The sequence below is a fragment of the Anabrus simplex genome, chromosome 3 (assembly GCF_040414725.1).
Source record: "Anabrus simplex isolate iqAnaSimp1 chromosome 3, ASM4041472v1, whole genome shotgun sequence".
In the NCBI taxonomy this organism is placed as follows: domain Eukaryota; kingdom Metazoa; phylum Arthropoda; class Insecta; order Orthoptera; family Tettigoniidae; genus Anabrus; species Anabrus simplex.
In genome coordinates, this window is record NC_090267.1 from 436,938,073 (window position 1) to 436,963,221 (window position 25,149).

General features: G+C 40.0%; 1 protein-coding gene across 1 annotated transcript in view; it reads right to left on the minus strand.

Moving 5' to 3' along the window:
* HERC2 (E3 ubiquitin-protein ligase HERC2) overlaps positions 1-25,149 on the minus strand; it is a 509,505-nt gene that overhangs the window by 129,417 nt on the left and 354,939 nt on the right. The window contains exons 48-50 of the mRNA XM_068226746.1: positions 24,992-25,147; positions 5,838-6,059; positions 7-168 (exon numbers count right to left, since the gene is read on the minus strand). Coding sequence (XP_068082847.1) covers positions 7-168; positions 5,838-6,059; positions 24,992-25,147 — 540 coding nt within the window. The remainder of the gene's footprint in view (positions 1-6; positions 169-5,837; positions 6,060-24,991; positions 25,148-25,149) is intronic.

A 25,149-nucleotide genomic window follows, 5' to 3' on the forward strand; every position in this document is an offset into this window, starting at 1 on the left:
ACATACCTTTCCATCGAGGGTGAGAGCCATAGCATGTTTGCCTCCTGAATGAACAGCTGCTTTCTTAACCACATACTGACTTAAGCTGGTCACTTGTCGAGGTACAGACACATTGTTACTATGGCCCAGCCCTAGACGACCATTGGTGCCCTCACCACAGGCATAAAGCTAAAATCAAAAAATGAATGTAAACAGTGGTGGTATAAGGGGAATGTTGCTTCAGGGGAAAAACAACTAGATATACACTGGCCATGTATCTTCTTCAAGATATGGAATAAAAAGTACCGCATATTCTGCCTCAGCATCATACAACGAACTGCTAACTGAATTAAGGAGTGTTACAAATTTGTCAGTATTTAAGAATTCTGTTTTTAGATATTATAAAAATACATAGAAATATTGTATTGTAACATTTTATGGCAAACATAAAACCACTCCAGTCAACTATACAAAAAAATTAGTATCAGTGTTTTACAAATTATTATTACAACATTTAAATATAATTGTTAATTATCCTCAGTGTAATATCAACATTGTTGTGACCAACATATTTCGTTGTAACTATAATAAGAATGCTAAAACTTTTAGCATTAATTGTAAAGCCATCGCTGTAAAGGGCAGTCCCTCCTCTCGAGCAAACAAACAAACAAACAAACAAACAAACAAACAAACAAACAAATAAATAAATAAATAAATAAATATTAGTAATGGAAAGAGCTGCCTCTGTGGATCCGTGGTAGTGTGTCGGCCTCCGGGTCCCAAGATAGCGGGTTCAAACCCGGCAGAGGTAGTTGGATTTTTGAAGGGCGGAAAAAAGTCCATTCGACACTCCATGTCGTACGATGTCAACATGTAAAAGATCTCTGGTGATACATTTGGTATTTACCCGACAAAATTCATTAAATCTCAGCCATAGACGCCCAAGAGAGATCTGGTTTACTCTGTCTGCCATCTAGTGGGCCTAGAGTAAAACGGAACGTCGAAATTGACGAGCAGACAGCCAGATGGCGTCAAATTGAAATGTCTGCACACGGTAGCTGAGGCCATACGATTATTACTGTTTTTTTAGTAATGGAAAGGAACAAATAAGCGGCAAATCAAGTCATAAATTGCTATGAACATGAATAAATTAATAAGAATACATGAAAAAAAGAAAAAGAAAATCCACAGCCTGTTTCCAGTTATTCGACCTGGTGAGGAATGGAATGAATGAACCCCCCCTCCAACTAGCGGCGAGGTAGGAATTGTGCCTACTGCTGAAGCCTGTCGAACTCCTCTGGGGCAATGATTAACCTTTTCCGGTCCAACGTTCAGGTGACCTCGACATCATGGTTTATTGTAACCGGTCCAACGTCAAGCTCACCTCGACATTATGTTTCGTTCTACATGAGAAGTTATTTATTGAAGTTCTTTGACCTAATTGAGGTCGATCGATAAACCTGGAGTTTCTAGAGCAAATTTTTGTGCACAAAAGAAGTCGTTCTGTTATCTCCATGAATATAATACGAGATATATGTAGCCGTGTGTCGCCATGGTTACCTGCGGCCTGTCAGCTGTGTTTACAGTGAGTAGTGTTGCACACCTGTTGTACTAGGCATGTTTATCTGTGAAAGCGAATTGTCTCGGTTGAATTTGCAATATAAAATCAGCAAATATGAATAAAGAAGAAATACGTATGCACATTTATTTAGACAGCAGTGACGATGATTATTTATTTGAATAAGACGAAGAGATTAGAGAAATGTCAAGTGAAGATGAAGGTGTTGTGAACTCCAGCATTGCAAATAAAACTTTAGTGATGACTTGTGCGTAAAAAAAGCGCGGAATGATCCCGGAACATCATATGCTGTTTCTGAAGATTCAGAAGAGGAAGTTCCAGTGACTGCTACAAAAGCAAGAAGACAAGCTAATGGGCCGGGGTGGAGGAGGGGATACGGCACAGGCAATTATGAGCTTCTCAGGTCAGGGTTGATAATTTCAGTAAAAGTGATGCTGAACATACTTCCGCACATACAAATGGGAATGTGAACGGCAATAGTGTTTACTGGAATGTAACATTTCATGATAGTGAGCCACCTAGACTAAGTTATTCATCAGGTCAGAAAACTAGAGGACCGCAGGTTCTGCCTAGCTGCATCACTCCACTTCAGTTTATTAGGTTGTATGTTGTTTTTTTACTCCTGCACTGACGACGAAAAATATTATGAAAACTAATTCCTATGCAATAGAATGTATGATAATAATCATAATAATAATATAATTATAATTACTAATAAAAATTCTGAGTTCAATCTGACTAGGTATAAATGTGCAAAATTAATTTGGACCAGACTGTTGGAACAAGTGACAGAAAATTGGACTGCAAAGGGTTAATGAATGACAGATGAAATGAAATTATATTGGAGTGTGTTGCTGGAATGAAATATGACAGGGAAAACCGACGTGCCCGGAGAAAATCCTGTCCCACCTCCGCTTTGTCCAGCACAAATCTCACATGGAGTGACCGGGATTTGAACAACGGAACCCAGTGATGAGAGGCTGGCAAGCTGCCGCCTGAGCCATGGAGGCTTAATAAGAATACATAATATAATAAATACAATGACAGGTCAGCACTGGATAGGGAACAACAGAAAAGGAGGCAGAGACCACAAATAGACTAGGACAATGTCCACATTTCCATATACGGCTGTCTTCAAACACACTGACTCTTCATCAATCCCAATTCTTCTACATCAGTCTCTTCTCAGCCCACGACAAGCTCATTTCAGCTTCCCAGCTTCTTTTTTTCTTTCTTTTTTTTTTTTTTCTTAAGAATTTGCTTTATGTCACACGGACACAGATGTCTTATGGCAACGATGGGGGAAGGGAGCGACCGTGGCCTTAATTAAGGTACAGCCCAGCATTTGCCTGGTGTGAAAATGGGAAACCACAGAAAACCATCCTCAGGGCTGCCGGCAATGGGGTTCGAACCCACTATATCCTGAATGCAAGTTCCCAGCTGCACGCCCCAAACCACTTGGCCAACTCACCTGGTGCTTCCCAGCTTCATCTGTGCTGTGGGCCCATCGTGACAGATCTCCAGTCTTGAGGGGGGAAGTGTCAGCTAAGAAGAAAACTAGATAAACACAGGAAAAACAGGAGAGACAAAAGGATGAAATCAGGTGGTAAAAGACTAGGAACATAGGACAAACACAAAAGGAGAAAAGGAACCCAACAGGTCAATATAAGTAATAGAAGAGAACAAACAAGTAACAAGTGTATATCCAGCTTTCTTCTTATCTCACACTTCCCACACCAAGACAAGATCTGCGAAGATGACCCCTCAATAAGTATTGAAGTCCATCCTTCTGATGAAGCTGGGAAACTGAAACAAGCCTGCTGGGGTGTTGAGATGAAATGGATGTAGAAGAACTGGGTTTAATGAGGGCAAATAATAACATAAAACAACTCGGACTGAAGATAGCAATGTATGAAGATGAGCTCAGAGGTTCTTCTCTCCTTTTTTATGTCGCACCGACACAGATAGGTCTTATGGCGACTATGGAATAGGAAAGGGCTACGAGTGGGAAGGAAGTGACCATGGCCTTAATTAAGGTACATCCCCAGCAGTATGAAGATGTAGAGATTATTCTTGTCCCTTTGTGTTTTCATGTTTGTCCTTTTCTCTTTTCCTGATGTTCCCCTTATGATGCTGACCTGTCATCGTGTTTATTTTATTACGTCTTCTAAGCACATTGAAGACTGGCCCCGGAGATCTCTGCATTACTGTGTTCAGCATTTGTGGTCGGGTCCCGGAAATCTCTGTTTATTATGTACTGGCTTAGATTCCAGCTTGTTGCACTGTCTGTTATCTAGCGTTTGAACTATTTGCCACTATATCACTGATGTTAGTGCCGATATTTTTTTCCACTTTTACGATCATTGTAACCATGTACACGGGTGATCTTACACGAGCGCCTAGAGACAATTGTCAAGATGGTGCACCCGTGGCAGCATGCCTTATGTGACGACAAAGTATTTTGACATTTATAAGCAGATTCAACATTTGATATGCCACATGGGTGACAAGGCCAGAGAATTCTCATAGTTTATCAGCTGACAGTGGGGCTACAAGAATTCTTGCTCTTACGCATCTTGTATTTTCTTGATCACTGATACAATTGTGGGCGAGATTATGAGTTCCAAACGGTGTAATCATGGAATATAAACTATTGCTCCATCTTTCTTTCTTTAAGCCTTCATGTATTTAACAAAATAATGTTGGATATGTAGAGTTATTCCATGGAGCTCCAGTGCGGATGTCAACATGGCACGGCGCATTCAGTTGCTGACAGACCGGTTATCATAGGTACCGAGTGACAATTAATTGGATATTTCTAATGATTAATGGCTAACACTAAATGGGGAGTAATCATAAAGAGCTTGAATACAATACAAAAGACACAAAAAGGTCATTGCTAATACACTGTGTTCATAAAGACTATTAAATGAGCTGCAGATGGTAGTGCTTTGAAAAGTATCACACCGTATAGACTACTAAGCAACCTAATGAGTAAATTTTCCAAGTTTGAGGTTAATATCTTGAATACTTTTTGAGTTACAGTAGTTTGAGTGCAGCAGTGTAATTTCTTTCTTGGAAGCTTGAACTTTCGGTTTACATGAAGTAGCAGCCTCCGTTTGGGGCCCGTCCTCAATGTGTTAAGCAATGGAGAAACAGAACAAGATCCAATGCCTCAAAAAGAGGGAATCAGCTACAGAAAGAAGAGGGGTATGAGAGTTATAAAATTATAGGGAGACCCCTGAGGTCCCAAAGACTTAATACTGTCAACATCGGATAAGAACAAGCATTGAACAAAAGATGTTGGACACGAAAGAAATAATACAACTCTTCTGTACATATTTTTATGGTATTATTAATTTCTCCTCTCAATACATGGTAGTCAATACCACACAACTAATAGCAGGGCCGGATTAAGGTGGGGGCTAAAGGGGCTACAGCCCCGGGCCCCGCGTGCCAAGGGGCCCCGGCCCTTGGCCGTACACAAAATTGTATAAAAGAAGGCCTTCTGCTTCACCTCCTTGCATGTATATGAATATTTACGCTCGCAAGATATTGAACACGCACTCTTCCTTCCTTCTTATCAGCTCTCCGCGTTAGTATTTCATCACTGCTAGAATCAATTACCGCCCGGAGACATGAATCCTCGCTACTTCTGCACTGTAATTATTGTAAAGGTTATTGTTGACGAAAATTTAAATCTGGCAGCTTGCGAGTACGGGCAGAGGGGGAAGGGGGAAAGAGGTCTAGGAAGTGAGCGGGAGGGGACAGGGGAAGCACGGTGGAATGCGCATGCTATACTATATCTTTGCATCAGGAAGAGAACTTCCAGTTCACCTCTGATTATTCAACCATTTGTAAGTTATAACTATAATGTTCTTGTAAAATGGATAGAAAATATCCTAGTGGTGCCAAAAAAACGTAAGTTCTGTTCTGTATGTTGATTTGATAGTGATGATGAGACAAATGTAAAATATGTTTTGGCATTATGAAATATTAACATGAAAAATAGAGAAAAATTATAGTCTATTTCAATACTTTCCTGTTCATTAATTTAAGTGGAAGTAGTTCTATAACGACTTCAGAATGCTAGTCTTATGTGATGTTACGAAGAAGGGGCCCCACATTTTTAAATAGCCCGGGGCCCCCAAACACCTTAATCCAGCACTGACTAATAGCATTATTAGATGATATTGTTCTAAAATGACAGAGTCATGAAAGCTCACTTTCAGGACTCAAGACAACATATAGTTATATGAAAAGAGAAATGCAGGCTTACCTTGCCATCAAGTGTAACAATGAACAATGACTTGGAACCTCCTGAGATGTGAATAGGTTTGAGTGAAGACAGTGTTTCTGAGAACACAGGCAGTTTCACTTTGGAACCTTTCAAACCTCCAAGCTGATCCTTATCATTAAGACCCCAAACAAACACCTTTGTGTGGACCTCTGGTCTTCCATCAGATGAATGGCTCTTTGGTGTGCTGCCAACACGAGAATCCTAAAAAAACAAGAAAAATATTTTTACTTTCAACTGCATTCAATTTCTGAAATAGTAGTAGAAACAAATTATCAAATGGCTATTAAAAAATCATCTCAAAATATTTTGATTTCTGCTTTCACAGCCTGGGAATTAGGGTTCAAACCCCAAGGGCAGTACTACCGTATTTTCACCTCTTTCTTCTTAGAATCATGATTGTTTCAAGGGGAAAGATAAACAATGATTCCTGAAATATCCTTCCTTGAGCTTGTGCCCTTGAAGTGTCCACACATACCTTTCCATTTTTCACTAAAATTCATATGACTACCTATTATGCTTGCCATCATGTTATCCTTAGGTGACATTTTTGCTAAATACAAGTTCCTCCTACCTCCCCTTACTTCCAGAACTATTCTCAACTTAATTTCTTCTTAACTTGCACCTCTTTCTTAAACTATTTCCATGTTATAGTGGGTCTTTGCCATTCCTCACCACCTTTGAAGGTACACTTGTAAACAATGTGGCATTCCAACAAAAATATGGCAAGCTGCAGAAGAATCATCAGTGAAAGTTACAACAGCATGTCTGTGAAAGATCAAAATGACCCACTGACTGAAAATGGTTGGTTTACATTCCAGTACCAAAAAAGGGAAATCTGTTAACTTGCACAAACTGTCATACGGTAGCATTAATGCTAAAAATCATATGGCAAGGACTGAAGCCTTACATGGAGCGTTAAATTTCAATGGCTTAAGTCAGTTTCAGAAAGGAGTGAGGTTGCAAAGACATTATTAGTAATGTGCGCTGGATTAAGGGCATGGGAATATCAAAGGCGGGTCCACATAGGCTTCATGAATTAAAAAAAAGTGTCAAAAAAGGAAGAGGAAGGTGCTTCGACACACTGGAATACCAGAACTCCTAATTATTCTAATGCATAACCTTTATTCAGGACAAAAAGCCACAGTTAGACCTGGGCTTGATAATACAGTGGTTCCCAAATGGCAGGTATAAGACAAGGCTGTATACTCTCCCCTTATTTGTTCAACTTGTTTGTCGAGGATGTCATGAGAAGATGGATTGGACAAGTCAACTTGTAGACTTAAGATCGATGGTTTGAACCACAGTCTGCACCAGGCCTAATGTTTGCCACTGTAATTACACTTCATCTTCTAGAAGCAGTAACGGGTAGTTGTGTTTATTAAACGTCAACGTCATGCCATCTTCCCTCTCACTCTCTCCTCAATCAGCTGTTTTCCAAATCAAACTGTATTTTCTTCTTTTTTCTGGAATCAACAGAACTCCTGCTATTAAGCTCACTGGAGGGGGTAGTCATTAGTAAATTTGACATGTGTGCTAATTATTGATTTTTCTCATCTTGTTCCCCAATTAGCTAGATTTTGTGGCACTGATGGTTAACTTCAACAATTTGTTTTTCCAACAGTCTTTATATTATGGGCGTTGAAGGGAGTGTGGAAATTTCGGTGTGATTATTGCTGGATTTCATAATTTCTGTAAAGGTTTCTTGTGTTGTACTCCCTCTATTAAATTTTTTTGTCCTTTCTATCGATGTTGATCATTTATTTACTATACATCTTTTTTTTTACTTCATTATGTGAAAATAAAGAAGAAGTCTGTTATAGCGAGAATTCACAATAGCGGATAATTTACTCGCTATAGCGGATTGTCATTATATCAAATTCTTGTATGAAAGTTGGAAAACCCTCATACACATTAAAATCGATATGAAACAGGGATCACTTTGCTCAAAACTTGCATTTTCACGGATGATATCCACACTTCGACTTACTTGTTTGTCATTTTTTGAAGTCCGATACTAGGCCTCTACGTGAAAGTGTATGTTTAATTTCATTCTAAAAAAAATACAGTACCCCGTATTTCTCCGAATCCAAGACAAACTCCAATTTTTCCTTCAAAACATTTTAATCAGGCTCAACAAGTGCTTTGTAAAATCATATGAATGCCTTTGTTGTACATTACACATTTTTAGACTATTTTTAGACGCCAAACAATGGCTTTCGTTATGCCGCATTTTTTTGTGGCTGCACAATTATTCTTTATTTCTGCGGGTTTAATGACCATTAACTTAAAATTGGCATCATAATACTGAAGATAACCGGTTGAAAATTTGCCGGCAATACCTATTCCATGCGCCTCTACAATATGGCGATCCATCAGGAAAATATTCTTGCCGTCTATAAAACTGTAACGGTACTTTTACTCAGCGTCAGATATAACCGGCTAACGCTACACGCACGTCTCGCTTGCCGGGTTCGGCTAACTTCAGCGGCTAGCGATGTATAGGCCTAATCGCAGACGTTAAAGGACAACAAACAAGTTTATTGCGCCATGGTAAAGCCTTTCCGCCCTTGCGTTTTTCGTGCACATACCTCACAATTTCATTTTCGACTTCTTTAAAGCATCCTTGTTGCGGACCACTGAATGCATTTTTTGTACAGTACACATTTGTCTTCACGCTGACACCAAATATTGGCTTTAGTTAGGCCTATTTTCTTGCAGCTGTACAATTTTTCTACATTTCCGAGTGTTTAATCCATTAACTTACAATTGGCACCATAATATCGACGAGAACCAATTGAAAATTTTCCAGCAATACCTGTTCCACGTATCTTTACGACTATCCATCACAAAAATATTCTTGTTGTCTATAAAACTTAATTTTACTAAGAGTCACGTACAGTAGACGCGTTATAACTCTGCCATTGGGTAGCCGTGGCCTTTCTAAGAATTCGAAGGCTCACAGGTTTTGATGCCATTCTGCAGATTTGAGAAACGTTTTTGTAGAGGCTAACAGAATGTCATTCTCTCTACTATTTCCTGAGATCCAGTGACATTACACACAAGCACTGTAAAACCGGTTGTCACGGCTAGCAATGTATAATAAAGAGTCAGTCGGTCTTTTATTGTCAACGAATTTTGTGTGTGCGTGCGCAGGTGAAAAGAAGCAGTGTGGTTACCGCGAGAGTTGCCAGTGGTATTCATTACTGTTAGGCAGCGAATGCAAGATGACTTTGATTTTTCGAATGAGATTCTGTGGAAAAAAAAGTGTCGCCTTGGATTCGGAGAATCACGGTATCATCCCAGAGTTTCCTTCTTCAAATGGCGTCACCTAATCTAACTGTATGTGTGTCATGAAAAATTTTAAATGCACGTAGAGAAAAAGAGTTATCCTCACTAAAAATGTACATGTGAATAGCCTTTCCGAAATTTGACTCGACGCGAGAAAAAATGAACTATCCTCTGAAATCACTGATGTACACTGCGCCATATCCTGAGGTGTAGCACATTCTTACATAATTTCAGTATATAACATTACAATTAATAGATCGTTTACTTCAGCCATTATTTTTAACGAGTTAACAACTGCTATCGGCCACGTTATTTATGCATTTCTTATGAAAACTTATCCTCTTTCATTTCAAACTTTCTTTAGAGAACAGCAGTCATTGGGTTTTACTAATCGACTCCAACATCACCTTCAAATGTCAACGAGAGAGCTCGCAAATGCACATATTGAGAAAACTATACTGTACCAAAGATGATCGATCGCATATTGTGGCAAATGTTTCAGTTTCCTTATTCACACAGCGTCACCTATCCTAACTTAACCGTACTATACATTTGATGAAAACATACTACAAGTGCCAGTAGAGAAATGATAACCTTTCCGCAATTTAACCAGGTGCGAGAAAATATAAACTAAGCTGTGAAATCAATTATGCACTCTGCCATATGTCTAAGTGTATCCCATTTTTACTTAATTGCAGTATTTAGCATTAAAATTAAGCGATCATTTAGTCAGCCTTTATTTTTAACGAGTTAAGAACTGTTACACGTTATAATTCTCATGTTGGGTGTCCCTTGTAACATTTTATAATAAGATTTAGTTCTTAATATACTAGATCTCTTTGTATTGAATAGGTGGATATTAAAAATAACACTTGTAACATACTTTGTATTTAAGAACTCTTATCGGACACGTTATTTATGTATTTATTACGAAAATATGTTCTCTTTCATTTCAAATTTTCTTTACAGAACAACAGTCGACGGGTTTTACTAATAGACTCCGACATCGCTTTCGAATGTCGACGAGAGAACTCGCTAGTGGACATAGCGAGGAAATGATACCGAAGATAATCGATTGCATGCAACATAATCGCTGGGGTGCATAAACATAGGTAACGGAAAAAATCGCGCGCGCTTAATCGCTCGTAATAACGGATGCATCAGTGGTAGGGCTCTCACTGTAACCAAAGGACAATACACAGTTTAATATAAAATTTTTGAAGGGACAGCAAAACATTGTCGGTATAACGGGATTCTTGTTAAATGCCGTACTCGCTATAACGGACCTCTACTGCATGTACTGATGGGTGGAAGATGCATAGCCAGCTCTGAGGAGAGGATATATTTACCAGACTGTTTGTATGACCTGTTGGTTTTGAAATCTATACCCAAAATATCGAAGGATTGTGGAAATTGTTGAAAACCAATGGTAAGAAAGAGAAATGGGACATGTGGGGGGGGGGAATTGATTATTTATGTAATTTTGAGTTCCTGGAGTCAGTGCAATTCTGGATTCAAAATGTCTGGGGAAATCATGCTGAGTTTCCTTCGTGATGTTGCATGGATGTATTCAGGGTATGAGGCGGCGGGATATGATTGGAGGACCACCTTCTGAATGGTGATAGGGATACGTGTTTTGGCTAGCAAGATAACAGTCGGTTGTAAGGAGTGAAGTGAGTGCAAGCTTGAAACTGCCACTGTTCGCACTCCTTCCCTTGAACTACCTGTGGCTAGCACTGGCCATGTTGTTTCTGCCTCATTTATCCCAATAATGTAATCAATCTGATTCCCAAATTCATCATCAGGTGATGCCTAAGTGTATAAGCAACATTTTAGTTACTTGAAAAATATGATGGCACTGAAGAGGTCAATGGACTCACAAAAATCTACAAGACACTGTCCAATTTCATTTTGGATGCCTCTTTACCATTTCCAACTTCGGCATTCCAGTCTCCAATCAGAAGCAGCACATCCTGTCTGCAGGTTCTATCAATTTCTGTTTGCATCTGTTCATGAAATTCATCATCTTGTTCATCATCAGCCATTGTTGTTAGGGCATGTTCTAGTATTATTGTCATATTAAGGGTTGACCTAAAAACCTGATGGACATCACTTGGTTACTTGTAACATTTCAATCCAGAATTCTTAAGTCTTGCTGCCAATCACGAAGCCCACAACATACTCTTCGTTTTCCACATGCACTAAGTATAAACTGTGGGTGTACTTCTGATTGGAAATGCCCAATCTCTGACCATCGTAGCTTGGTAAATCCTAAAATTTTTATTTTTAAACAATTTCATCTCTTACAATATCCAATTGTCCTTGATTCACGCTCCGCACATTCCATGAGTCCACAGTCAGTTTTACTTTACAGCTTTAAATCCCCTTTTCCTGATTGGCAGCATCGACAGTCTTTACCACGTTTACCACTGTTTATTATACAAGGGATATAAGAAAATTAAAAAGAAAATGTAGAATAGGAAACAAGAAAATCAAAGAGGGTAGGGAGGGTAGAGAAACTAGAAAACAACTAATGAGGGAACTGAATAGAGTGAAAAAGGAAGCAAAAGAGAATTATATGAATGGCATACTTCAAGAGGGTAATGACCACAAAGGGAATATCAGGAATCAAAAAGGAAAAGGAATCCAAATTCTTACAATGGTGGGAGAAGGGGGTGAACACTATTTAACAGATACTGAGAAAGCAAACCTATTTAGTAGGGAATTCAGAGATTCAGTAGATGATTGTCAGGAGTTGGAAACCGAAACAGAAGATAGAGAGGGAGAGAGACAGAGGGAAACAAGAAACTTCTCATTCACAAATGAAGATATTCTCAGAGAAATTCAACTGCTTCAGCAAGGAAAAGCAGCAGGAAGTGATCAAATTACTGGGAAGGTATTAAAGACAATGGGATCGTACATAGTGCCTTATTTGAAATTTCTCGTTGACTATGTCATAAATAATAATGTAATACCAAAGGAATGGAAGGAATCTATAATAATACCAAAGGAAAGGGTGATAAAAGGAAACCAGAGAACTACAGACCAATCAGCCTGACCAGTATAGTTTGTAAAATACTGGAGTGTTTAATATCAAAGTACATCAGAGGGATATGTGATGATAAAAATTGGTTCATGAGGAGCCAGTATGGATTTAGAAAGAAATTTTCTTGTGAGGCACAACTGGTGGGATTTCAGCAGGACATATCAGATCAATTGGATTCAGGAGGTCAGTTGAGTGCATAGCCATAGATCTTTCCAAAGCCTTTGATAGAGTGGAACATGGAATATTATTAAAGAAATTGGAGAGAATAGGATTGGAAGTAAGGGTTACACGTTGGATAAAAACATTTCTAAATTCAAGGGTTCGGAAAGTCAAAGTAGGAAATTATGTATCGCAGGAAGAGAAAGTTTGGAAGGGAATTGCACAGGGTAGTATAATCGGTCCGTTACTTTTCTTAATATATGCAAATGATTTAGGGAACAATATAACATCAAAAATAAGATTGTATGCAGATGACATAATTGTTTATAGGGAAATAAATAACATTGAGGATTGTTCAGAATTACAAAGGGACCTTGAAAGTATCCAACAATGGGTTGAAGAAAATAATATGAAGGTTAATGGAGGCAAATCAACTGTTACAACTTTTACAAACAGGAGCTTTAAAACTGAATTTGAATATACTTTGGATGAGGTAGTTATTCCAAAAGATGGCAAGTGCAAATACTTAGGTGTGAGATTTGAATGTAATTTGCACTGGAAGGGACATGTTGATGACATTGTTGGGAAAGCATACAGATCATTACATGTCATAATGAGGCTACTTAAAGGACGCAACAAAGAGTTAAAAGAAAAAAGTTACTTAAGTATGGTTCGTCCATTATTGGAATATGCAAACAGTGTTTGGGATCTTCACCAAGAATACCTAATAAAAGAAATAGATAGTGTGCAGAGGAAAGCAGCAAGATTTGTAACAGGGGATTTCAGGAGAAAGAGTAGTGTATCAGAAATGTTAAAGGAACTTGGGTGGAGAACTTTAAGTGAGAGAAGGCAGAAAACTCGACTTATAGGATTATATAAGCCTATACAGGAGACGAAGCATGGGGAGATATCCGTGAGAGGCTTCAGTTGGAAAATAATTATATCGGCAGGACTGACCACAAATATAAAATTAGAAGGAATTTTAGCAGAAGCGATTGGGGTAAATTTTCATTCATTGGGAAGGGTGTGAAGGAGTGGAACAGTTTACCAGGGGTAGTGTTTGATCCTTTTCCAAAATCTGTACAGATATTCAAGAAGAGAATAAACAGCAATAGATAAAATAAATGAAGTGTTAGAGGGCATTCGACCAGTGCAGGTTATTGTAAATAAAATTTAAAAAATGTGTGTGAATAAATTAATTCCATCCCCTGGTCTAAGGAGTTCGGACAGCCAAAGTAGGGGACTGCCTGTAGGGGTGAAGTACAGTGGGGACTTCGAGGGTCCTGGGACCGCTACGGTAGCTGTGAAGGCCCTTCAGGAACTCTGAAAAGTGGTGGCAAAAGGGGCTCTGGTTAAGACGCAGCAGGTCGTTATGCTACTTAGGTTACAGAATGGGTAAAAAAAAAATTAATAATAATAATAAATAAGTACATAAATGCAATGTAAATTTTAATCTTATACCAGTTGTATAGTATCATTTGAAGTAATTCCACATACTGTATATCAGTTGATTATATTTGTAAGTAGTACAGGAGATATTATAAGTAGTATTTTGTAAACAATATAAATTTATTAAGGATGAGCTGTGTGTTTAATAGAAAAAATTGTTAGCATAAATTGTATAATATTGTATTTTAGGAAAATTTTCTTATCTTGTTAATTTAATATTCAGTGCATGACAATAATGTATTTTAGTGTACCATTTGCCACCGAGGTAGACATTTCATTTGCAAATAAAGAGAATTTGATTTGATTTGATTTGATTTGATTTGATTTGATTTGATTTGATTTGATTTGATTAGCATCACCAATACTCTGAAAGATCCTATGCTCTTCCTCAGTAGCATGATGAGTGTCTTCCAATGTGAGGGTCATGTTGCAATGGATTTGAGCAACTGCACATGAATAGGCAATTCGGTACTGTGTAGGAACAGTCTATAAGTAAATGAGTAGTTGCTGAGCTACGAAAATTTGGATTTTGCTAAATTTAAGCTAGCGAAAGAGCTTAAGAGAAGCTATGCTCTTAGGGGAAAGGACATTCAAATGAAAGAACAAAAATGTAATTCCCTCTTCTTGTCTCTTTGACAAGAATGTTCCAAAGTGATGAGTTATAGTATCCCAAACTCCTTTGCCATGGCTGACAAAGTTAAATTCATGATTTCCCTCTGAAATGCTCTGCACCTGCTAAACAGACATAAGTTATCTGCTCTCCAATGAGCTTGAACAGCATCAGGCTCTAAGCAACAGGATTGAATCAGTAAATGGTATGGGAAATGCCTGGCTTCTTAGTTGAATGGTCAGAGTAGTGGCCTTCGGTTCAGAGGGTCCCGGGTTAAATTCCTGACATGATGGGGACTTTGATTAATTCCATTGGCTAGGGAAGTGGGCGACTGTGCTCTTCCCAACATCCCTGAAACTCGTACACTAAACACAACACTATCCCCCACCACAATAACAAGCAGTTTTACCGTACACGGCAGATGCCATCCACCCTTACCAGAGGGTCGACCTCACAAGGGCTGCACCAGGCTAGCATTAGCCACAGGAAATTTTAGAAAAATATGTGAGAAATGAGCGATGAACATACGACAAGAGTGGGATGTAGTAAATGGCATGCGTACATTTATCAACAAGATATAATGACATTTTTTACAATAATACAATAGAGATTATATTATCAATGTTACGGAGATATCCGTGGTAGGTAGAGGTGAAAGAAGGTGCGGGTGTGAATGGGTTTCAAGCTACGAAATTAACGTGCAATGTAAAATTAATTTAAAATTTAACTAGGTTATATTTTCTTTTCAAAAACAAGAGATAACAATCATAACAGGTACAGAGTAGCAAAAAAGTAGGTACAATATTACTGGATTCGGGCTCAGTGCCCTTACTTCATAACTCTTGGGCAATCAGCCCCGCCTTACTCCAAAAAAATTTTAGCCAAGGGGCAGAAAACCCCATTCATGCCCAGGAGCACTGGCTCCAAACATTACACATAAAGCCTGCACGAGGCATACAGAAACAAATTTCAAAGAGCGATCCGCTCTCAAAATTGTAAGCCTATCACAAGGCCACACCAAACTCTACCTTCAAGCTGTCCTCTAAGGACGTATTCACAGGGGTAAAATACCCAACCTACGGAGGTCTATTACATGAAAAGAAGGTTGATTACATGACCTCTAAAATAACAATTTGAGAGGAGGCGATCTTGCACTCCTAATACACTTTGTTTTTAAAACCTAATCTGGCTCTGGGCCGCTAACGCAAGGGCTAATCCCATACTACAGAGGTGACTTAGAGAAGAACACTTTACATTACATAAACGAAGAATAGTTTGAGAAAATAAGTTCACCTCAAAACAAATGTGAGTGGGAGCTCGAGAGGGTTAGCACTCTCTATCCCAATATGTAACTTTACAAGAAAAGATGAAAAGAGTAATTACATTTTAGGAAAAGGTTACATGATGGAAATGCTTCGAACCCGCCGCGAGTGTTAAACTGCCGACCTAGCAAGAAAAGAAGTTATTAATAGGCCATTACCTGGTGTTGAACGGCTGAAGAAGAAAGAGGCGCTTCCCGCCTCCTGCTATGTACTTAATACACTGAAAGATGGAACAGAAGTGGCCCGGAGACCCCAAAATCAGCAGTTTATATACTCTCGCGGAAGTTTCTAGGCGTTAGGGGAATGAAAACACCCGCCCACAATGTTTTTATTGGATAGGACCCCGCAACAGATACAAGTTGGGGGAAGATACACCAGATTGGTCAGAAATTACTAAAAGAAATTCGGGATTGGATAAATCTAAAACAAGGGGAAAAAGAGGGGTATACAGCCAACTTAAACAATAACAGAAAGAAATTTAACAAGAAACAAACTTTTGAAATAAAAATTTCTCCAACAAAATAGTTCTTTGACTCCGCACTAGGGTGCGCTATTGTTGATCTTCAGTAGTGTCCTCTAGAAGAGAAAGTTCACACTTCTTACTTCAAGCGAAACAAAAACACATCAAAAGTGACACAGTTCAAAAACTCAAAATTTTCCACGTGGTGACATCTTCTGAGAAAGTAGAGAATTAATAGAATAGATAAAGTTCAACCTTCCTCCAGAAGAGGAGATTCAACTGGCGCAACTTTTAAATAAACGGTGTAGAGGTGTACCGCCCGGTACAGACCTCCCCCCCCCAAAAGTTCCTCCAGGGGTGACACATGAAATCAGTTTGAAACAAAGTCCAAGTAATGATGTTGATACGAAGATAGATAGCAGAAGCATTTACAAGATTTCTTAATTCAGTTTCAAAATGTTGTTGTTGCAGGTGAATGAAAGTCTTTATGTTTGTAGAATTTGAATTTCTGAAGATAAACTTTTAATACTTAAAGGTGAAGAAAAATTTTGCAATGTCCACCAAATATTGTTGTTGAATTCCCAAGTGTAGTTATTGCTTATGGTGACTGTCCATGTAGTTGATGTAGATTGAGTCGGATGGCCAGACCGGCCGTTGCAGCTTGCGTCCAACGGAGGCCGCTCGGACCCCTCAAGTACCCTGAGATACCGCTCGCCCGCACTATGAGGGGAGCAGAGGTGTTGAAGTACGCCGCGCCCGCGGTGAACAGATACAGGCTGCGGGCATGTAGCAGGTCGTGCGCCGCACATCAGCCTTGGCCGGGAGGAGAGCTCCAGCTCGCCGTGCACATGTCGTCCTCGCTGGAGAGGAGGGGGCCCATCCCCCTCCCCAGTCGCTGCACGGCGCTGCGCGGCTGCGGGGGCGCTGAAACATTAAAGCTAGGCGGCAGAATTGTGTTGGACTATCATCTTCTTTGAGGGTACAGGCTTGTGGAGAGGTTGAGGGGCCAGCGGCGTGTAGATATCCATGGCATTTACTATTATGAAGCCACAGTGTAAGGTGGAGCAGGAGACGGGAGCGTGGTAATGGCCGTGGCAAGAACAGGATGGCAGTTTAACGGGTCGGGGCAGGTTTTACACAAGGCTTACATCTAAAACCAAAATATTACAGAAGGGGCAGAATGCCTTAAAAGTGAAACTCAAAAAAAAATATAACCTTCATATCCTTTCAAAATAATATGAAGCAAGTTAACACAGAAATTACACCGGTTTCACCTGGGACAGGTGAACTCTAAATATCCTCTCGGTGGCTGGATTACTTAGCAATAAGGTAACCGGCGTAAGAAAATCGAGAATGATACAAGGCCCATGAAATCTGGGGGCAAGCTTGCCCGCGGGAACAAAATTTTTGACCATAACCTGGTCACCTACCTTCAAAGTGGTGGGTCTCCGTCCACGATCATACCTTTCCCTAACCTTTTCATGAGACACTTTAAGATTGGCTTTAGCCTTCTTCCAAAGATCTTTAATGTTGTCCGGATCTATTGTCTCGGGCAGAATGTCATTCAGAGACCAGAGGTTAGAGAGCGGCGTGTTGGGAACGAACTTAAACATCAAAGAAGCTGGAGTAAATTTGTGTGATTCATGAACCGCCGAATTCAAAGCAAAAGCTAACCAATGCAGGGACGTGTCCCACCTAGAATGATCTTCATGATGATAGGCAATAAGTGCGGACCTGAGATTACGGTTAACCCGTTCAGCCAGAGATGGTTGAGGGTAATAAGCAGATGTAGTTACATGAGAGATGGACAAGTCAAAACAGAATTTACGAAACAGATTTGATGTAAAAGCTTTAGCATTATCAGATACAATGTATTGGCACGGACCAAAAGAAGCAAAAATAGAATTTAGGCAAGTAATGGTGGACTGAGCGGTAGCCAGCTTAGTCGGAAATAACCAAGAAAATCTAGTAAAGCCATCTACGCACACAAAGATGAACTTGTTAGCATTACCCTTTGACTGGGGGAAGGGTCCTACATAATCGATATACAGGCGTTCCATGGGGCGCGACGCTTGATGCGAAGACAAAAGGCCTACCTTGGTGGACATGGTGGGTTTACTAAGCAAACAAGATTTACAAGCTTTTACAAGTTCACGGATTTCACCGTCCATACCTTTCCAAATGAACATTTCACGAATTTTTTCACGGGTTTTAAAGATTCCAAGATGCCCTCCTAATGGGGTCTCATGATAATACTTGAAGATCATAGGCACAAGAACCGCTGGCACGACAACCTTCATCATCTTATCATGCCTTGATGGGCAACATAAAACACCATTCCTCAGAACATAAGGGAAGACATGTTCCCCAGAAGAAAGGGTTTCCATTATCGGACCCAGCGTCGGATCTTCACGTTGGTATTTCTCGATATCCCTAAAGAGCATGGGAGCATCTGTTAGGATGGCATTAACCTCAGATAGTATGGACTCGGAAGGTGATGAACTGTCGACAGGTTCATGGGTCTCGACGTCGTTAGAAAACATACGGCTGAGTCCATCAGCAACAACATTTTCAGTACCTCTGATATGTCGTACATCGAATTGGAAGGCAGAAATACGGATGGCCCAACGGGCTATACGACCAGTACGACGCGGCCTACCTAAGACCCAGCTTAAGGCTTGATTATCTGTCTCCAAGTCGAATTTGACATGTTCCAGATAGAGACGGAACTTTTCTAAGGCAAATAAAACTGCCAAACCTTCAAGCTCATATATGGAGTACTTTGCTTCTTGAGCCGAGAGAGTCCTAGATGCATAGGCGATGGGGCGCCTCCCTAGTTCAGTCTCTTGAAGAAGGACTGCAGCTACCGCCGACGACGACGCGTCGGTTTGGACGATGAATTTCTTCGAGAAATCAGGCATAGCAAGTACAGGGGCATTACAGAGAGCTAATTTAAGGTCTTCAAAAGCGGCTTGTTGAGACGGTCCCCACTCGAATTTGATGCCTTTCCTACGGAGAAGGTTTAAGGGCGCCGCTCTATTAGCAAAATTAGGAATGAACTTCCTGAAGAAATTCACCATGCCAATGAACCTGGCGATACCTTTAATGTCCTTGGGAGGTTTAAAATCACGGATGGCCTGTGTTCTAGAATGATCGACTGCTACACCATCAGGTGACACAATATGCCCTAGGAATGACATAGAGGGCTTAGCAAAGGCAACCTTGGACAACTTAACAGTTAACCCAGCCTTACGAAGGCGATTGAGAACTTCTCGCAGATGATCTAGATGTTCTTCAAAGGTTTCGGAAAATACGACGACATCATCCAAGTAGTGATATAAGTACTCAAATTTGATGTCGGAAAAGACCCTATCTAGTAGCCTAGTGAGCACAGCTGCCCCCGTGGGGAGCCCGAAAGGCACGCGGTTGTATTCATATAAATTCCAGTCCGTGGCAAACGCTGTAAGATGTTTAGACTCTTCGGCAAGGGGAATTTGGTTGTAGGCCTGATTCAAATCCAAGATCGTGAAGAACTTGGCCTTACGAAACCATGAAAAACAAGAATGAAGGTCGGGAAGGGGCACAGATTGCAACACCACCTTCCGATTGAGAGCCCTGTAATCAATGACAGGCCTGAAGCCTCCTTGGGGTTTCGGGACTAGAAAAATAGGCGAAGAATACGCTGACTTAGAGGGCCTAATAATACCATCCTTCAACATCTGATCGATGATTTCTTTCAGAGCCTTCATTTTAGGTGGAGATAGCCTATACGGTGGAAAACGGACAGGAATCGAATCCGTGACCTCAATTTTGTATTCAATAAGGTCAGTAACACCAAGAGTATCAGAGAACACCTCGGGAAACGACTGACACAGTTTCCGAATACTATCAGCCTGCTCCTCAGGTAGATGTCTAAGGTCTAACAACATCTCATCCTGGGTAGGCGAAATAGATGAACATGATACAGAATTACACTTTAACAAGGGAATTCTACAATTGGACGCAAATTTGAATGTGCCCGACCTACTCTGGAGATCGAGCACAAGACCAGTGTGAGAAATGAAGTCCGCTCCCAATATGATGGGGCAAGACAAACGCTTGGCCACAAACAATTTGATCTTCCATGTAAATTTAAAAACCCGAATTTTGACATGTAAGGAACCTAGAATTTCTAATGGAGATGAATTAGCCGAAACATATTTAACAGGAGATGAGTCATAGTCAGGGAGTTTACAAACAGATTTCAATTTAGAATACCAATCAGCCGAAATAATGGAACAAACACTGCCTGAATCTAAGAGAGCTGTTATAGGCTCGTTATTTAACTCAATCTTAAGAAAAGGAACAGATGCGGGGGTATCCGCCGCAATCCTAAGACACTCTTTAGGGCATTCAAAAGATGAATTTGAAGGCTGGTCGTTCTCTGCATTTACAACCTGTTTACTAGGGGCTAAGTCTCGGGAAGATGGATTAGTCGGCTCAGCCGACGCCACTAGTCACTTTTTATTATTGGCATAGCTGGAATTTGCACCAGAAGTTGAGCAGGAGGGGGTGCTATTTGAGTTTGGGCAATTCTTGGCGATATGTGAGAAGGCCCCACACTTAAAACAGCCTTGTGATGACCCTGCTCCATTCCTTGTCCCACTTGACTTGATCAGAGGACACTTATTCCGCAGATGGTCAGGCGACCCGCAAGCATAACATTTACGGGGATTGACTGGTCGGCGAGGTGGAGGCCGAGTGTTACTAAAGGAAGGCGGGGGTTCTTTCGCGACACGCAAAGAATCGGCGTATCTAACTCCTTCCGCTGAGACGGCCAATGCTTCAAGTTCAGAGAAGGTTTGCGGACACGCCGCGAAACACAAATATGACCTGTAGGATGGCGAAATACCTTCTACAATAGCCTGCACAATCTGATCTTCAGGAAAGTGCAGAGCAAACACCCTAGTGTAGAATTTGATATCTTGAATGAAATCAGCCAAGTTTTCATCCAAGCGCTGTACATGGTAATAGTACTTCTGAATCAGGGAGGACCTGGCCCTAGCCGGGATGAAGTTAGCTAGCAAATGGGCATGGAAATCCTCAATAGATGATTGCTCGGCAATGGCTCTTACGATTTTATCAGAGAGAATACCAATAGCATACGGATAGATAATTTGCAAAATTTGACATGGCGAAAGAGAAAAAACCAGAGCATGATCCTGAAATTCCACTAGAAATCTTAAAAATGAAATTACATCACTGGTGGTGTTGACGGAAAACTTAGAGATACCTCTAAGCAACATTGCCAATGGATGAGGCAAGCTACTGAACCCAGGTGACATAGTCGTTAAAGGTTTCAATGGCAAAGAAGTTAATTCAGAGCGGATGTTACCCACTGACGCACGGCGTTCAGATTCGTTGTTCGATGGGGCAGAGATAGTTTGAGCAGCAACGGTTATCCTATTGACTTCTCCCTGAGGAGGCTCTTCCTCGTTACCTACATTCCCCGTGGCGGGTTGATCAGTTTTGGGAGGAACTTCGCCGGTTAGCAATTGAGTGACCTTATTAGACAATTCAGAAATAGTTTCAAGGAGCGTATTAGCGTCCTTCCTCTGAACGTCATTCACCTTTAGAGACAACAGATCATTAACTCTATTTGCAAAGTGATACAGCCTGCCTTGCACACGCTTAATTTGATTAGGAGACGGATCGTTTTCATCAAAAAAGCTGACTACAGATGCTAGCCCAGTAATATTCTCGACGATCGTGGAAAGAGAGTCATCAATTTCTTTCTCTCCCAAATTGGGGATGGAAATGGGCAAATCAAGAGACTCTCTAAGCTTGTTGGTGTCGATTGCAACCGTTCCTCCAGATTGCACATTTCTGATAGTTAACTCGTATATCAACTCCTCTTTGCGCAAGTAGTTAAGGAGGAGAACATCGCGAGGGCCGGGCATGATGACAGAACAATTTTGAAAAACTCAAAAAATTCCAGCAACTGAGAAAATTATTAGAGTTCGAATCAAAGCAATGTTTAGCCGTCAAAAGGGGCTAAATTGAGACCCATTCAACCACGCTCTGCTACCACTTGTTACGGAGATATCCGTGGTAGGTAGAGGTGAAAGAAGGTGCGGGTGTGAATGGGTTTCAAGCTACGAAATTAACGTGCAATGTAAAATTAATTTAAAATTTAACTAGGTTATATTTTCTTTTCAAAAACAAGAGATAACAATCATAACAGGTACAGAGTAGCAAAAAAGTAGGTACAATATTACTGGATTCGGGCTCAGTGCCCTTACTTCATAACTCTTGGGCAATCAGCCCCGCCTTACTCCAAAAAAATTTTAGCCAAGGGGCAGAAAACCCCATTCATGCCCAGGAGCACTGGCTCCAAACATTACACATAAAGCCTGCACGAGGCATACAGAAACAAATTTCAAAGAGCGATCCGCTCTCAAAATTGTAAGCCTATCACAAGGCCACACCAAACTCTACCTTCAAGCTGTCCTCTAAGGACGTATTCACAGGGGTAAAATACCCAACCTACGGAGGTCTATTACATGAAAAGAAGGTTGATTACATGACCTCTAAAATAACAATTTGAGAGGAGGCGATCTTGCACTCCTAATACACTTTGTTTTTAAAACCTAATCTGGCTCTGGGCCGCTAACGCAAGGGCTAATCCCATACTACAGAGGTGACTTAGAGAAGAACACTTTACATTACATAAACGAAGAATAGTTTGAGAAAATAAGTTCACCTCAAAACAAATGTGAGTGGGAGCTCGAGAGGGTTAGCACTCTCTATCCCAATATGTAGCTTTACAAGAAAAGATGAAAAGAGTAATTACATTTTAGGAAAAGGTTACATGATGGAAATGCTTCGAACCCGCCGCGAGTGTTAAACTGCCGACCTAGCAAGAAAAGAAGTTATTAATAGGCCATTACCTGGTGTTGAACGGCTGAAGAAGAAAGAGGCGCTTCCCGCCTCCTGCTATGTACTTAATACACTGAAAGATGGAACAGAAGTGGCCCGGAGACCCCAAAATCAGCAGTTTATATACTCTCGCGGAAGTTTCTAGGCGTTAGGGGAATGAAAACACCCGCCCACAATGTTTTTATTGGATAGGACCCCGCAACAGATACAAGTTGGGGGAAGATACACCAGATTGGTCAGAAATTACTAAAAGAAATTCGGGATTGGATAAATCTAAAACAAGGGGAAAAAGAGGGGTATACAGCCAACTTAAACAATAACAGAAAGAAATTTAACAAGAAACAAACTTTTGAAATAAAAATTTCTCCAACAAAATAGTTCTTTGACTCCGCACTAGGGTGCGCTATTGTTGATCTTCAGTAGTGTCCTCTAGAAGAGAAAGTTCACACTTCTTACTTCAAGCGAAACAAAAACACATCAAAAGTGACACAGTTCAAAAACTCAAAATTTTCCACGTGGTGACATCTTCTGAGAAAGTAGAGAATTAATAGAATAGATAAAGTTCAACCTTCCTCCAGAAGAGGAGATTCAACTGGCGCAACTTTTAAATAAACGGTGTAGAGGTGTACCGCCCGGTACAATCAACAAAGAAAAATTGAAAATAAATTTTACTGAGCCATAAAGGTGCATCTATCCGTTCGCTTAAGCTCGTAGTAGTTATATTCTGATGGCAGTCATATCCTGTAATGATCTGTATTATTAAGGAAATGTAAGAAAACTGGATTTTATTTTTTATTAAGAAAAGGAGTTTCTTTTTCACCTAATTAATACATTGATATGATGTAACTGTCATCAATTCATTTAAAAAACTTTTTGGAATAGTTTTGATCATTATATGATCATCTTCAGGAGTTTTTACAAGATGAAGTACAAGAAAGAGACACAGCACTCATAACATAAAATGCCCATTTAAAAATGTCAAATAGGACCGTGAAATATTTCAAACACTGATCACAATGTGTCAAAAATACATATACAGTGGATTAAAATCTCAACGCTGTATGTATAGTCTATGATTATGTACAGGCTTGATCTTGATGCACAATTGATAATAAGAATAATGTTTTCTTAAATAAATTCATGACAATTACAACATGTCAATATATTGATCAGGTGGAAAATAAACTCCATTTCTTAATGAGAAGTAAAGTCATATCCATCAATAGGGCCTTAGAATGAAGTTTCCTGCTAAAAGAAAATTGGATGTCAGAATTACATGACTTATCAACTCTTTCCTAGCATTTTAAATTTAAGTCATTCCCATTCTTTGCACTGCTCTGCTGAATTTCCATTCCTGAGTAACAAATACAGCATGAAAAGAATTGTATCTTAAAAGAAATACAGTTTTTTCCTCTAACCTACCCATTTTTTTATTATTATTATTATTATTATTTTTTTTTTTTTTTTTTTACAATTTGCTTAATGTCGCACTGACACAGAGAGTTCTTATGGCATACCTACACATCAAAAGATGTATAAAAATGTGGTATTCCTAGAATGATCTTTTTTTTTTTTTTTTTTTTTTTTTTTTTTGCAAGCTGCTTTACATCGCACCGACACAGATAGGTCTTATAGCGATGATGGGATAGGAAAGGGCTAGGAGTGGGAAGGAAGTGGTCGTGGCCTTCATTAAGGTACAGCCCCAGCATTTGCCTGGTGTGAAAATGGGAAACCACGAAAAACCATCTTCAGGGCTGCCGATAGAGGGGTTCAAACCCACTATCTCCTGGATGCAAGCTGCGCGCCCCTAACTGTACGGCCAACTTGCCCAGTTTGATCATCATCTAGGTTACATAAAAATTATAAGACATAATGAAGTACCTGAAATTCTTCACTGTCCGATGCAAGGAATGACATTACAGATGACACCTGGCCCTCACTGGAACACTTCTTGCCAATAATACTCAGGGCATGAATTTTGCAGTCTATACCACCATTTTTGCACTGCTTGATTGCTATTTCAATGCATGCTAAATACT